Genomic DNA, 13,065 nt, shown 5'->3' with positions numbered 1-13,065 from the left:
ACCCACACAATACACCTTGGGCGGCCCTTGGGACGGGGACGGAGCCGGGGCCTTGGGACGCTGAGGGCACATGGCCTTGAAGTGTCCAGGTAGGTTGCACTGGTGGCACCGTCTTGGCTCTGCCACGGGCCTGGAGAGGGGAGTTGAGGGGGACACCCCCTGCAGTCTAGGGGCAGGTGGGGCAGTCGCAGAGTTCATCTTACCCCCTCTCCAGGTGCTGCTGGTGGCCGCTCTCCTGGCCTCAGGGGCCCGGTTGTTGGTGTAGTCATCGGCAAGGGCAGCTGTAGCCGTGGACCCCTTTGGCTTCTGGTCTCGGATGAACTGGCGGAGATCCTCAGGGCAGTTCCACAAGAGTTGCTCCGTGATGAACAAGTCCAGGATCTCCGGTCCGGTGGAAAGCTGCAGGCCTTGGGTCCAGTGGTCGGCAGCTCGGGCAAGTGCCCGCCTGTGGTCAGCCCAGGAGTCCTTTGGTCCCTTCTGTAGGCTCCGGAACTTCTTGCGGTAGGACTCCGGGGTGAGGTTGTACTGTTGGATCAGGGCCCGCTTGATGGTGTCGTAGCCCTGATCTGCCTCAGCAGGCAAGTCCCCAAGGATATCCAGGGCCTTACCCCTTAAACGGGGGGTCAGGTATTTGGCCCACTGGTCCTTGTTCAGATGGTGCTGCAAGCAAGTCCGCTCAAAAGCAGTCAAGAAAGAGTCCAAGTCTCCATCCTTCTCCAGCACTGGGAAGTCCTCAACACGGACCTTTGGAAGTTTGGTGTCTTGAAGGTCACGTGTGGCTGATGAGGGCCGGAGCTGAGCTAGCTGCAGCTGGTAGTCACGCTCTGCCTGGCGCTCTTCACGCGCTGCCTGCCGCTCTGCCCTGCGCTCTGCCATGAGTATCTCGTACGTATCCCGGTCTCCAGCCTGGAGAAGGGCCATAGCCATTTGAAGAAGGCTATCCGAGCCTCCCAGGCTCGGTGGAATGGCACGTGGTGATCTGCGGCCCGCTGCGGAGCCTGGTACTTCACTGTCCATTGCAGAGCGGAGGGCTGGCATCTGGCTCGTTGAGGAACCTTGGGCGAGCTCCTCCTCATCTTGTCCAGCAGTGCAAGGTTGTGCGATGTCCTCTGCAGAGCTGTTCTCTGGCGTCGGGCTCCTGGAGGACTCGTGGACAACCTCCTCATCGTCTCTGGCCTGAGCATCGGCCATTCCTTTGGCTTTGCTCCTGGTGCTCTCAGCCATTGTTGCAGACTTTGGTCACTGACACAGAACTGACACCTGATGCACCCACACACCTTACAGTATCTGCACTCTGACACTCTAGTGTTGAGCTAGTCTGAAGACCCCAGCAGCCACAGCTGCTGCAGGCAGTCTTTAGTGTCTGGGAGTATGGGTCTCACACTCACACACACTATTATCTCGATCCCACCGCTATGCCACCAATATGTCACGAACCACCGGGGGGGTCACTCAGAAATCCCCCGCGCTGGCTACCAGTACGTCACAATCGGGGGGTAACAAGTGGGGGTCACCCCTCCTTTATACCTCCCGACCGACAGACAGAGCACGTGACGCGCTCTCTAGCGCCCCTCTTATAGTCAGGCCAATTATGGAATTGCCCGACAATAAGCAAGGAGGCCGCTATACTACTTATGCCGATTATTGAAGGGTCCCCGGTGAGAGTAAGGTATATATTCCCCCGACCTCCGCGGGCGGAATATATAATATCTTCCCGAATCTCACTGGCCTCCCCACAATAATCCTTGGCACAACTCGCTGCCACCAACCGATTTACGGTAACTATTAGCCGAACACACAGACGTGGGATTCAAGATCGAGATAACAGAACAGCCCAAGATTAATTATATAATTTAATCAGCCTAAAGCACACTAGAAACTACAATATATACAATAGGGAATCTACAGAATATACAGTTATGTCAGAGTACAGTTACAATCAAAGCATGGGTTACAAACAGGCATACACAGTTCCAGCAGTTACCTTGTTGCGTCTGGCCACAGGGGGGCGCTGTAGACCAGGTTTCCAGGAACTCCCTCACAGGTCTTTCCCAACCAGGCCCCCGAGCAGAAGAACACTGGAAAATGGCCGAAGTAGGGTTATCAACCTGGGCAATCCAGGTCCCCTCCTACCTTAGTGACCTCACAGGGAAGCACTGCTCCACCCCTGGCTGGAGTTATGGACAAAATCCACAACATGGAATATGGCCATAACTTGGCCTGGGAGCGTCGTAGGCGGACGCCAATGCTCTCATTGTGACAGTTATGAATTTAGCTACAGAACGAGGGGACTCATGACCTGTCTGCCAGTTCCCCATTGGCTGATATCACGCCTGGGGCATTTCCCAATGTCCCGCTCCCATAAAAAGGGGGTGCCGGCATCGTCCACATGCGGAGACACCATTTTTATGGTTGCCATATTTATCGGAAATATGGCTTGCGAGATATGAACCATTTTTTTCTGGAGTCGTTCTGTCTGGCTATTTCCATAGCCTTGCTAACTAGCTAGCAGCTCCTACTACAGGGTGACGGCAGGGAGTCATCCTGTGTCCATTGTCCTAAAGCCACCTAATTTCCATATCACAGGACATGGCCATGGAGGTGTAACACCTTCACAGATGCTGGACATTGAGAACAAGAAGGGAGGGGGCACTGCCAGGGAGTGATGAGGGATTATGACTGGAGTCATAATTCATCTTCATATCCCGGGATTTGCCTCACAGGACCATATTAATTACCTGATATCTTGTGGGTGGATGACTTATGTTGTTTAAGTTTCCATCTTCAGAACTTCTTATACTCGAGTGTTTACTGTGACCAAGCTGCAATTTAATCAAGTACAAGTCCAAATTACTAATATTACAAGGATTATATAAGGAAAATAAAAAAAACATAGGACATTTTGGGTTCAATTTATCCTTCGCATTTATTAGGTCACTGTTCTTTTTTTGACTTGAGCTATTCGTTAACTTTTTTAATCAAATTCTTCAGAATGGTGACCGTGGTTCATACATTTTGAGGAAAACTAAAATGTTCTTTATTTTTGTCTTAAATCTTTTGCGCAGCTTTTTAGCAAAAATAAATATATTTATTCTGCTAAAATGTTACAAAATTTGCACACACAAAAAATGCTGACTTAGATAAAAGCATCCAGTGGAGGAGGACGGATTGGAGCACACTTGCACAAAAACGTTTCAACATGTGGAAACCCCATACCCCCGACCACAATGGCAGATATAAAATAAAAATAGGAAAACACATAAAATATATATTTAGCTCTTTAGTCTCACCTGACCTGAGCACTTTCTTCCACATGCCATTTATGCAGGGGACACAGAGATCATGTGGGAGAAGGTGTTCTGGTCAGATGAGACCAAAGTAGACTTTTTATGCTAAATGCAAAACATTATGTGTGGTGGAAAACTAACACTGTACATCACCCTGAAAACACCATCCCCTCTGTCACACATGGTGGTGGCAGCATCCTGCTGTGGGGAGGCTTTTCTTCAGCAGGGGCAGGGAAGCTGGTCAGAGTTGATGGCAACATGGATAGAGCTACAGTTGTGTTCACAATAATAGCAGTGTGTTAAAAAACATGAGTTAAACCCAAAATCTTTATAATAGTTTTTACTTCCATGCACTGGGAACGTTGCACACTGTTTTTTAAGTCAAAACATGCAGAGAAATGTATATAATGTTTAACTACTTTACAGAAAATATAAAAAAAAAAAAAAGCAGTGTTTGCATTTGTCTTTACATAGTCAAAATCTGTCCCTATTTTTATTTAGGATTTAGCATTACTGTGAATCAATAACCTACTATTTAGTTGTATAACCACGTTTTTTAGAACTGCTTCACATCTATGTTACATAGAGTCTCCAACGCCTGACAACTGTCAACTCTTATTCCAGCCCTGGATACTTTGACTAAATCCCACAATTTATTTGCATTTGTTGGCTTTGCCTCAGAAGCGACATTTTGATGTTACCCCACAAGTGTTCTATTGGATTAAGGTCCAGGGATGGGCTGGCCACTCCATTACCTCAATTTTGTTGGACTGGAACCAAGATTTTGCTCATTTACTGTTGTCTTTAGGGTTGTTGTCTTGTTGAAATGTGACGCCCCTGGACTATCAGGTCGTCACAGGGTACTGCACAAGCTGCCCTTCCGTGCAGTATTCCGCCTCCCTCTTGGTTCTGGGTAACTAACTAAATGGTGTTGCCTCAAACAACAAATCAAATCCTAGATACACCCTGCACCACATCCACCAGACACACCAGTGGACGGATTGAGTGGAATATAGTCGCCCACCTGGGGGGTCAGGAAGGGGAGGTGAGGAGTGTAGTCAGTTTAGAGGAGAGAGTTGAGTCTGAGAGTTGAAGGAGAGACGTTGGGAAGTAGCCCTCGAGCTGTGAGGAGGTCAGAGGAAGTCGGAAGTGATGACTCCTGAAGTAACTGTCTAGGTTGCAGACAATGGTCGGAGCCTAGAAGAGTCAGACCCCCAGTCCCAGGGGATTGTGGTGAGGTGCCTGAACCTGTCATGGAGGACAGCCGGCAGCCTAGCACTATCACCGGACCGAAGGCACGACGGGGTACACGGACCCTAGGTCAGGGAGTAGCTTCAGGCAACCTGATAATTTAACTGAGGAGAACGGAGCCTTTATGATCTGTTCTCACCCGCTCCAGAATCTGGGCATTAGCGCAACGAGGGGGATAGGACTTTCCAAATCCAAAATGGTCCAGAAAATCCCAAGCGTGAGCCCTGAGAGAAAGCTCGCATACTTAGCCATAGTAGGGAGCAGGGCCCGGATAGTTCCATGCTACCGGGCCATCAAGTTGAAGTCAAACTAAGTGCCAGGAGGCAGGTCACGGATCACCAGGCAGCACCATAGGGGACGGGATCCGGACGAGCTCCCCTCAGCGGCAGCGGTACCCAGAGACTTAGTTTACCCGGTTGTCAGTGTCTGCTTATGAACTGAGTGAGTACGAGAGTGACCCCTGCATCTCACGGCACCCCTAGACCGAGTCCCGGGGCATCCCCCTACCCGTGGAGGGTTACAATACCTTGCTGCCCCACTTCATCATCCCGGGTACTCCAAACGGAAGCGGCGGTACTCCCCAAATTACAGTACACCATGGGTGGCGTCATGAACTATACATCAACTCCCCTGTAAATATCCCCCTTACATTTAAGTGGCCGCACGACCCCCGAGTCCGGAGACCCTCGAGCCATAGCGAACCCGGATCCGAGCAGCTTGGCTGCTTCCACGGGGGCGGCACAGAAACATCCATATCAAGGGCATTTCCTCTTCAGCGTAAGGCAACATGACCTTTTTCAAGTATTTGGATATATGCAAACTGGTCCATAATCCCTGGTATGCAGTAAATAGGCCCAGCATCATAGTAAGAGAAACATGCCCTTATGATGCTTGCACCACCATGCTTCATGGTCTTCAGAGTGTACTATGGCTTGAATTCAGTGTTTGGGGGTCATCTGAAGAACTGTCTTGGACCCAAAAAGAACAATTTTACTTTCATCAGTCCACGAAATGTTTCTCCAGTTCCCAATAGGCCAATTGATGTGTTCTTTGACTAATTGTATCCACTTCAGTACATGTCTTTTTGTAACAGTGGGACTTTGCGTGGTCTTCTTGCTAATAGATTAGTAGATTAGCTTCACACAAGCATCTTCTAACTGTCACAGTACTCACAGGTAACGAGACGTCTTTGATCATCCTGGAGCTGATCATTGGCTGAACCATTGCCATTCTCGCTATTCTTCCATCCATTCGAATGGTCGTCTTCAGTTTTCTTCCACGTCTCTGTTTTTGTTTCCATTTTATAGCATTGGAGATAATTTTAGCTGAACAGCCGATCATTGTCTTCACTTCTTTATAAGTTTTACCATCTACAATCAACTTCTTACACAAAGTACGATGCTCTTCTGAATGTCCCATATTTCTCAGGCTTTCAAGGAGAAATGTATGTACAACATGTGCTGGCTTCATCCTTAAATAAGGGCCACCTGATTCAAACCGGCTTCTTCACAAAATGATTGACCTCACTAATGTAACTCCACAAGGCGATTATTTTTTTTTTCTCTTCCAATATTTTTATTGAAATTTTATCATTTTAACCGAAAACAAAAAGAAAACACTCCAATGTACATCAAAACAACAAAAAAAAGGATTAAATAAGAAGCAATAAATAAGTAACATTGGTTATTTAACATTGGTTATTTATGTCTTATAAAAAAAATGGATATAAGATACGAATATTGAAGGAACGCTAGTAATTCAAGCTTCAAATCCTACTGTAGAATGTTAAGTCGGGGTCTCCATTTACTTGAAAATTTTGCCCATGAGTTATTGGTTATTGCAACATTTTTTTTCATACTGTATGTGTTATGAAGAGACGTTTTTCAATAAAAGTTGAAATATTTGGAACTGTTGTGTCCTTCCAATGTGCGGCAATTTCGTTTTTGGTCACTAAGAATATATGTATAATTAAGGCTCTAATCTTTGAGTCGAAAGCTTCTAAACCTAGCAAAAGAAGAGCCATTTGTGGGTTAAGTGTAATTTTCTTTTTGCTAATATGATCGACAAGATAAGAAATCTCAGTTCATAAATTTTTGATTTTCGGACAGTCGCAAAATATGTGCAGTAGATCACCATTACCACCGCAGTCTCTCCAACAAAGTGCAGAATGACCTGGGAAGGCTTTAGCTAGCTTAGAAGGTGTAAACTACCATCTTGTTATAGACTTATAATGTGACTTAGAGAATAGCACATACGTTTGTGGAATACACCGTGTGCAGAATTATTAGGCAAGTTGTATTTTAGAGGATTTTTTTTATTATTGGTCAACAACTTGTTCTCAATCAACCCAAAAGACTCATAAATATCAAAGCTAATTATTTTTGGAAGTTGGAGTGTGGTTTTTATAGATTTGGCTATCTTAGGAGGATATCTGTTTGTGCAGGTAACTATTACTGTGCAGAATTATTAGGCAACTTAATAAAAACCAAATCTATTCCCATCTCACTTGTTTATTTTCACAAGATAAACCATTATAACTGCACAAAATTTAGAAATAAACATTTCTGACATGCAAAAACAAAACCCCAAAAATTAGTGACCAATATAGCCACCTTTCTTTATGATGACACTCAACAGCCTACCATCCATAGATTCTTTCATTGCTTCATCTGTTTACGATCAACATTGCATGCAGCAGCCACCACAGCCTCCAGACACTGTTCCGAGAGGTGTACTGTTTTCCCTCCCTGTAGATCTCACATTTTATGAAGGACCACAGGATCTCTATAGGGTTCAGATCAGGTGAACAAGGGGACCATGTCATTATTTTTTCATCTTTTAGACCTTTACTGGCCAGCCACGCTGTGCAGTAGTTGGATGCATGTGATGGAGCATTGTCCTGCATGACAATCATGTTTTTCTTGAATGATACCGACTTCTTCCTGTACCACTGCTTGACGAACTTGTCTTCCAGAAACTGGCAGTAGGCCTGGGAGTTGAGCTTCACTCCATCCTCAACCTGAAAAGGTCCCACAAGTTCATCTTTGGTGATACCAGCCCCTACCAGTACCCCACCTCCACCTTGCTGGAGTCAGAATGGAGCTCTCTGCTCTTTACTGATCCAGCCTCTGGCCCATCCATCTAGCCCATCAAGAGTCACTCTAATTTCATCAGTCCATAAAACCTTTTAAAAATCAGTCTTAAGATATTTCTTGGCCCAGTCTTGACGTTTTATCTTATGTTTCTTGATCAAAGGTGGTCGTTTTTCAGCCTTCCTTACCTTGGCCATGTCCCGGAGTATGGCACACCTTATTCTTTTTAATACTCCAGTAACGTTGCAGCTCTGAAATATGGCCAAACTGGTGGCAAATGGCATCTTGGCAGCTTCATGCATGATTTTCTCAATTCGTGGGCAGTTATTTTGCGCCTTTTTTGCCCAACACGCTTCTTGCGACCCTGTTGGCTATTTGTCATGAAACGCTTAATTGTTCGGTGATCATGCTTCAACTGTTTGGCAATTTCAAGACTGCTGCATCCCTCTGCAAGACATCTCACAATTTTTGACTTTTCAGAGCCCGTCAAACCTCTCTTCTGACCCATTTTGCCAAAGGAAAGGAAGTTGCCAAATAATTAAGCACCCCTTATATAGGGTGTTGATGTCATTACACCGCACCCCTCCTCATTACAGAGATGCACATCACCTGATTTACTTAATTGGTAGTTGGCTCTCAGCCTATACAGCTTGGAGTAGGACAACGTGTATAACAAGTATCATGTGATCAAAATACTCATTTGCATAATAATTCTGCACACAGTGTATATCCATGTTAGTGATTTTTGCCAGTGGTCGCTGGAGAAGGATTTTTTAACTCTTTTTTTCCCAACCTATGTAAGGGTTTTTTGGTTTTTTTTTCAAACTCAAGATCTTGATTCTGTGAATTGTAAATATTTCTTAGTTATCAGTTACAGTTATTAGGAATACATAAAAATTTCCTACAATTTCAGGGAAAGGAAATTCAGAGCGTAGTAATTTTCCTTACATGGATGTAGTCTATCAGGTCTGAATCTGGGATATTATGAGTCAATATAAGCTATAGAAATGAATCAAAGTTTACGCCATCTTGCATATTTTTATAATAATAATTTTTATTTGTATAGTGCTAACATATTCCGTAGCACTTTACAATTCAGAGGGGACATGTAGAGACAATATGAGACACTAAAAAATAACAAAATTAAGATACCAAGAGGAGTGAGGGCCCTATGTTGGAATAGCGGAGGCACAAAAGGTGAATGGGGAGGAGAATGAAGAGTAATTTTATATTTCTAAATACATAACAGTCTGTGTTACTTACCACCTGTATGGAAAGAAAAAGGAAAGACGTTTGCCATTCAAAATACACCTCAAAAACAAAACAAAAAAAAAACACAACAACTTGGGAGCAAAACAAATTTTGAAGCAAAGAAAAAAAAGTATTTTCACCAGAGCCTTGCCATTTATGTAGAATTGTCTGTGATGTTAAGACAAGCTGTTGATATGTAACATTCATTTCCAAGAAAGTTCTACGGTGGGCAACGGCATGATCCAGATGCTGGGTCTTCTCCCTTTTCCAACTTTGCGATTAAATCTTTTCCCTCTGTGGAGGAGATGATGGGAAGTAATTCTGTCGGAAAGCCCCATTTATAGCTAATTCCATTCTGTCGAAGATAGTCGATAATTTCCAAAAATTATTTTTTTAAGGAAATAGTTTCTTTAGAGAAGTCCACTAACTTCAAATTTCTTCAACTTTATCACTCTATAAAGCCTAAATAGATGGCTGGGATATATTTCTTCGTAAACATATTTTGGCTTCAGCTTCAATTTATGCCGCTCACTTAGTCGCAGATGGAGTTCCTCAAGGGCTGTATTCAGCTGTAGTTCCTCAGGGGCCGTATTCAGCTGTAGTTCCTCAGGAGCCGTAGTCAGCTGTAGTTCCTCAGGGGCTGTGTTCAGCTGGAGTTCCTCCAGGGCCGTATCTGCTTCTAAATTGTGCTAAACTCCCTTCTCCTCAAGCAGACGCCATACTTTTTCTGCTCTCTATCAACTTCATCACTCTATGAAGCCTAAATAGAAGGCTGGGATATATTTCTTCATAAACATATTTTGGCTTCGGCTTCAATTTAAGCCGCTCACTTCGTCTTAGCTGGAGTTCCTCAGGGGCCGTATTCAGCTGAAGTTCCTCAGGGGCCGTATTCTGCTGAAGTTCCTCAGGGGCCGTATTCTGCTGAAGTTCCTCAGGGGCCGTATTCAGCTGAAGTTCCTCAGGGGCCGTATTCAGCTGTAGTTCTTCAGGGGCCATGTCTGCTTGTAAATTGGGCTAAACTCCCTTCTCCTCTGGCAGACACCATAATTTTTCTGCTCTCTATCAACTTCATCACTCTATGAAGCCTAAATTTGATGGCTGGGATATATTTCTTCGTAAACATATTGTAGCGCCCCTGAGACTGGTCGCTACAGGGTACTGTATTTTATGTATTTTATAGTGTCCTTCCATCCTGGGCAGGAAAAGATTAAGATCTGGTAAGTTTCGCTTTCTGCAAACACAGACAGCAGGTGCCTCACATAGAAACAGGGGGAATTCCTCAGGTGGGGGCATGAGTAGGAGGGAGTTACAAGGCAGAGAACTTAGTTTCACTTTACCTCAGAACGGCTTGAGAGACCAGACAGAGTGGACACGCAGTGACCAGCTCCCTGTGGGAGCTCTCTCAGGGAGGCAGAGCAGAGGAACAACCAGGTCCAGACTGGTTCATTACACCCTTTCCTTACCTTGGACCAGGCAGGTGGATGCCTGAGGGCCCCTAAGCTGAGAGAGCGGATACCGCCAGTTAGGAGGTTCCCGGTCCATTAGCCAGCAGAGACTTGGAATGGGAGAAGTGGCCAACCGGAAAGGAGTTAAGAGCCTGGGACCAGTAGTCGTGCGGCATGGAGGAGAAGAGGGTTATAGAGGGAAGGATTGTTTTGCCCCTTAGAACCAGCGCAGCTTCAGGTGGCAGAGTAGCGGGTCCCAAGAGCTCCAGAAACTAGGAGGTGACCACCACATGAGCGTACAAAAGAAGAAAGCCCACAGGCTGCCCTACCAGACTTTGACCTCTGCCCTGCCTGGGAACGACCGGAGTCATCGTAGTAAAGACCAGCATCCTGGGTGCGACATAAAGACCTGTGAGTAAACAAATCTGAAACCCGCAACTCAGTGACTCTGACTCTGTTTGTCATTGCCTTGCGCTCCAGTGTTTCCCAGTTCCCCGTTCTCCCTCCTGGGGGGCGCTCCGCCTGTGGGGAGTGATACCATCCAGGCTGCAACCCAACATCTTCCCCGGCGAGGTACCCTGTAGCGGCGGCCTTATCCCTGGTCGCATACGATAGGTAGTGTAGTCAACATCATTCGTTCCACTCATGGAGGAGGGAAGGTCAGAGTCAGAGGAAGGGTTCGCAGCGGAGTAGGCCGGGACCCCAGTCACCACTGTAACCGGTGACAACCTCTCCAGGAACAATCCTTCCTTGTGCCTTTTACTGTGCACCAAGGGGCCACGGAACCAGGTCAGGCCACAACCTCTGCAAACCACTGGCCCGGCGACAGGTATACCAGGTTAGGATTGAAGATCCTATCCTGGGCTCCGTGGGGTGTCACAATATTTGGGCTTCAGCTTCAGTTTAAGCCGCTCACTTCATCTCAGCTGGAGTTCCTCAGGGGCCATATTCAGCTGTAATTTCTCTGAGGCTGTATTCAGCTGTAGTTCCCCAGGTGCCGTATCTCCTTGTAAATTGCACTAAACTTCCTTCTCCAATGGTAGACGCCATACTTTTTCTGTTCTTCTTCAACTTCATCACTCTATGATGCCTAAATAGATGGCTGGGATATACTACTTTGGTTTCAGTTTAAGCCGCTAATTTCGTCTCAGCTGGAGTTCCTCAGGGAACGTATTCAGCTGTAGGTCCTCAAGGGCCGTATTCAGCTGGAGTTCCTCAGGGGCTGTATTCAGCTGTAGGTCCTCAAGGGCCATATTCAGCTGGAGTTCCTCAGGGGCCGTGTTCAGCTGTAGGTCCTCAAGGGCCGTATTCAGCTGGAGTTCCTCAGGGGCTGTATTCAGCTGTAGGTCCTCAAGGGCCATATTCAGCTGGAGTTCCTCAGGGGCCGTGTTCAGCTGTAGGTCCTCAAGGGCCGTATTCAGCTGAAGTTCCTCAGGGGCCGTATTCAGCTGTAAGTTCTCAAGGGCTGTATTCAGCTGAAGTTCATCCACGGCCGTTTTTGCATATAAATTGCGCTAAACTCTCTTCTCCTCCGGCAGACGCCATACTTTTTCATTACTCTATGAAGCCTAAATAGATGGCTGGGATATATTTCTTTGTAAACATAGTTTGGCTTCGGCTTCAGTTGAAAACTTTTTCTGCTCTTCTTCAACTTAATTACTCTATGAAGCCTCAAAGCGTCAAAATCCTGCAGATCATGAATGCTGAGTCTGGTGGTTTTCTAAGAGTCTACTGCACCAACTGGTAAATTGTTTGATTTGTGGTAAAATAATTTATACCATAAGCAGTGAATAATCTGGTTAATCATATTGGACTGCTATTATTTTGAACATTACTGTATATTTAGGGCAATCCTTGAGGAAAATCTGTTAGAGACTACAAAAGATTTTAGACTGAGGCATAGGTTCACCTTCCATAACCACCCTAAACATCCTGCCAGAGCTACAATGGATGGTTTACATAACAGTATATTCATGTGCGTGAATGTCCCAGTCACAGTCGAGACCTAAATTACAATGAGAATCTGAGACAAAATTTGACAGACGTTTTCATGCAATCTCACGAGCTAGAGCTCCAGTGCAAAGAAGAATGGACAAAAAGTTAAGCCTCTAGATGTGCAAAGCCAGAAGAGACAAACTCCAAAAGACTTGCAGCAGTAATTGCAGCTAAAGATGGTCCCGCGAAGTATTGATTCGGGTGGGCTTTGGGGGCTGAATACAAATGCACATCACAATTTTCAGATTTATATTTCGAAAATATTTAGAAAAAATGTATCATTTATTTCACATTTCAGAAATATTTGTTACTTAAGGGTGCTTTACACGCTGCGATATCGGTAACGATATATCGTCGGGGTCACGTCGGTAGTGACGCACATCCGGCGCCGTTACCGACATGCAGCGTGTACCACAAATGAGCGACGATCAATGAGCACAAAAACGTGAAAAATCGTTGCTCGTTGACACGTCGCTCATTTCCTTAATATCGTTGCTGCTGTTGGTACGATGTTGTTCATCGTTCCTGCGGCATCACACATCGCTATGTGTGACGCCGCAGGAACGACGAACATCTCCTTACCTGCGACCACCGGCAATGAGGAACGAAGGAGGTGGGCGGGAGGTTACGTCCCGCTCATCTCCGCCCCTCCGCTTCTATTGGCCGGCTGCTTAGTGACATCGCGGTGACGTTGCGGTGACGCCGAACGCACCTCCCCCTTGAGGGAGGGTTTGTTTGGTTGCC

General features: G+C 45.8%; 1 protein-coding gene across 2 annotated transcripts in view; it reads right to left on the bottom strand.

Moving 5' to 3' along the window:
* Window positions 1-13,065, bottom strand: part of TRPC6 (transient receptor potential cation channel subfamily C member 6) — a 301,145-nt gene that overhangs the window by 12,857 nt on the left and 275,223 nt on the right. For both annotated transcript variants that reach the window (XM_075337476.1, XM_075337477.1), the window contains exon 10: window positions 2,739-2,822. In XM_075337476.1, coding sequence (XP_075193591.1) covers window positions 2,739-2,822 — 84 coding nt within the window. The remainder of the gene's footprint in view (window positions 1-2,738; window positions 2,823-13,065) is intronic.

Source organism: Anomaloglossus baeobatrachus, chromosome 2, assembly GCF_048569485.1.
Source record: "Anomaloglossus baeobatrachus isolate aAnoBae1 chromosome 2, aAnoBae1.hap1, whole genome shotgun sequence".
NCBI lineage: Eukaryota > Metazoa > Chordata > Amphibia > Anura > Aromobatidae > Anomaloglossus > Anomaloglossus baeobatrachus.
The sequence above is the reverse complement of the archived record's forward strand: the minus strand, read 5'-3'. Positions and strand labels throughout refer to the sequence as shown.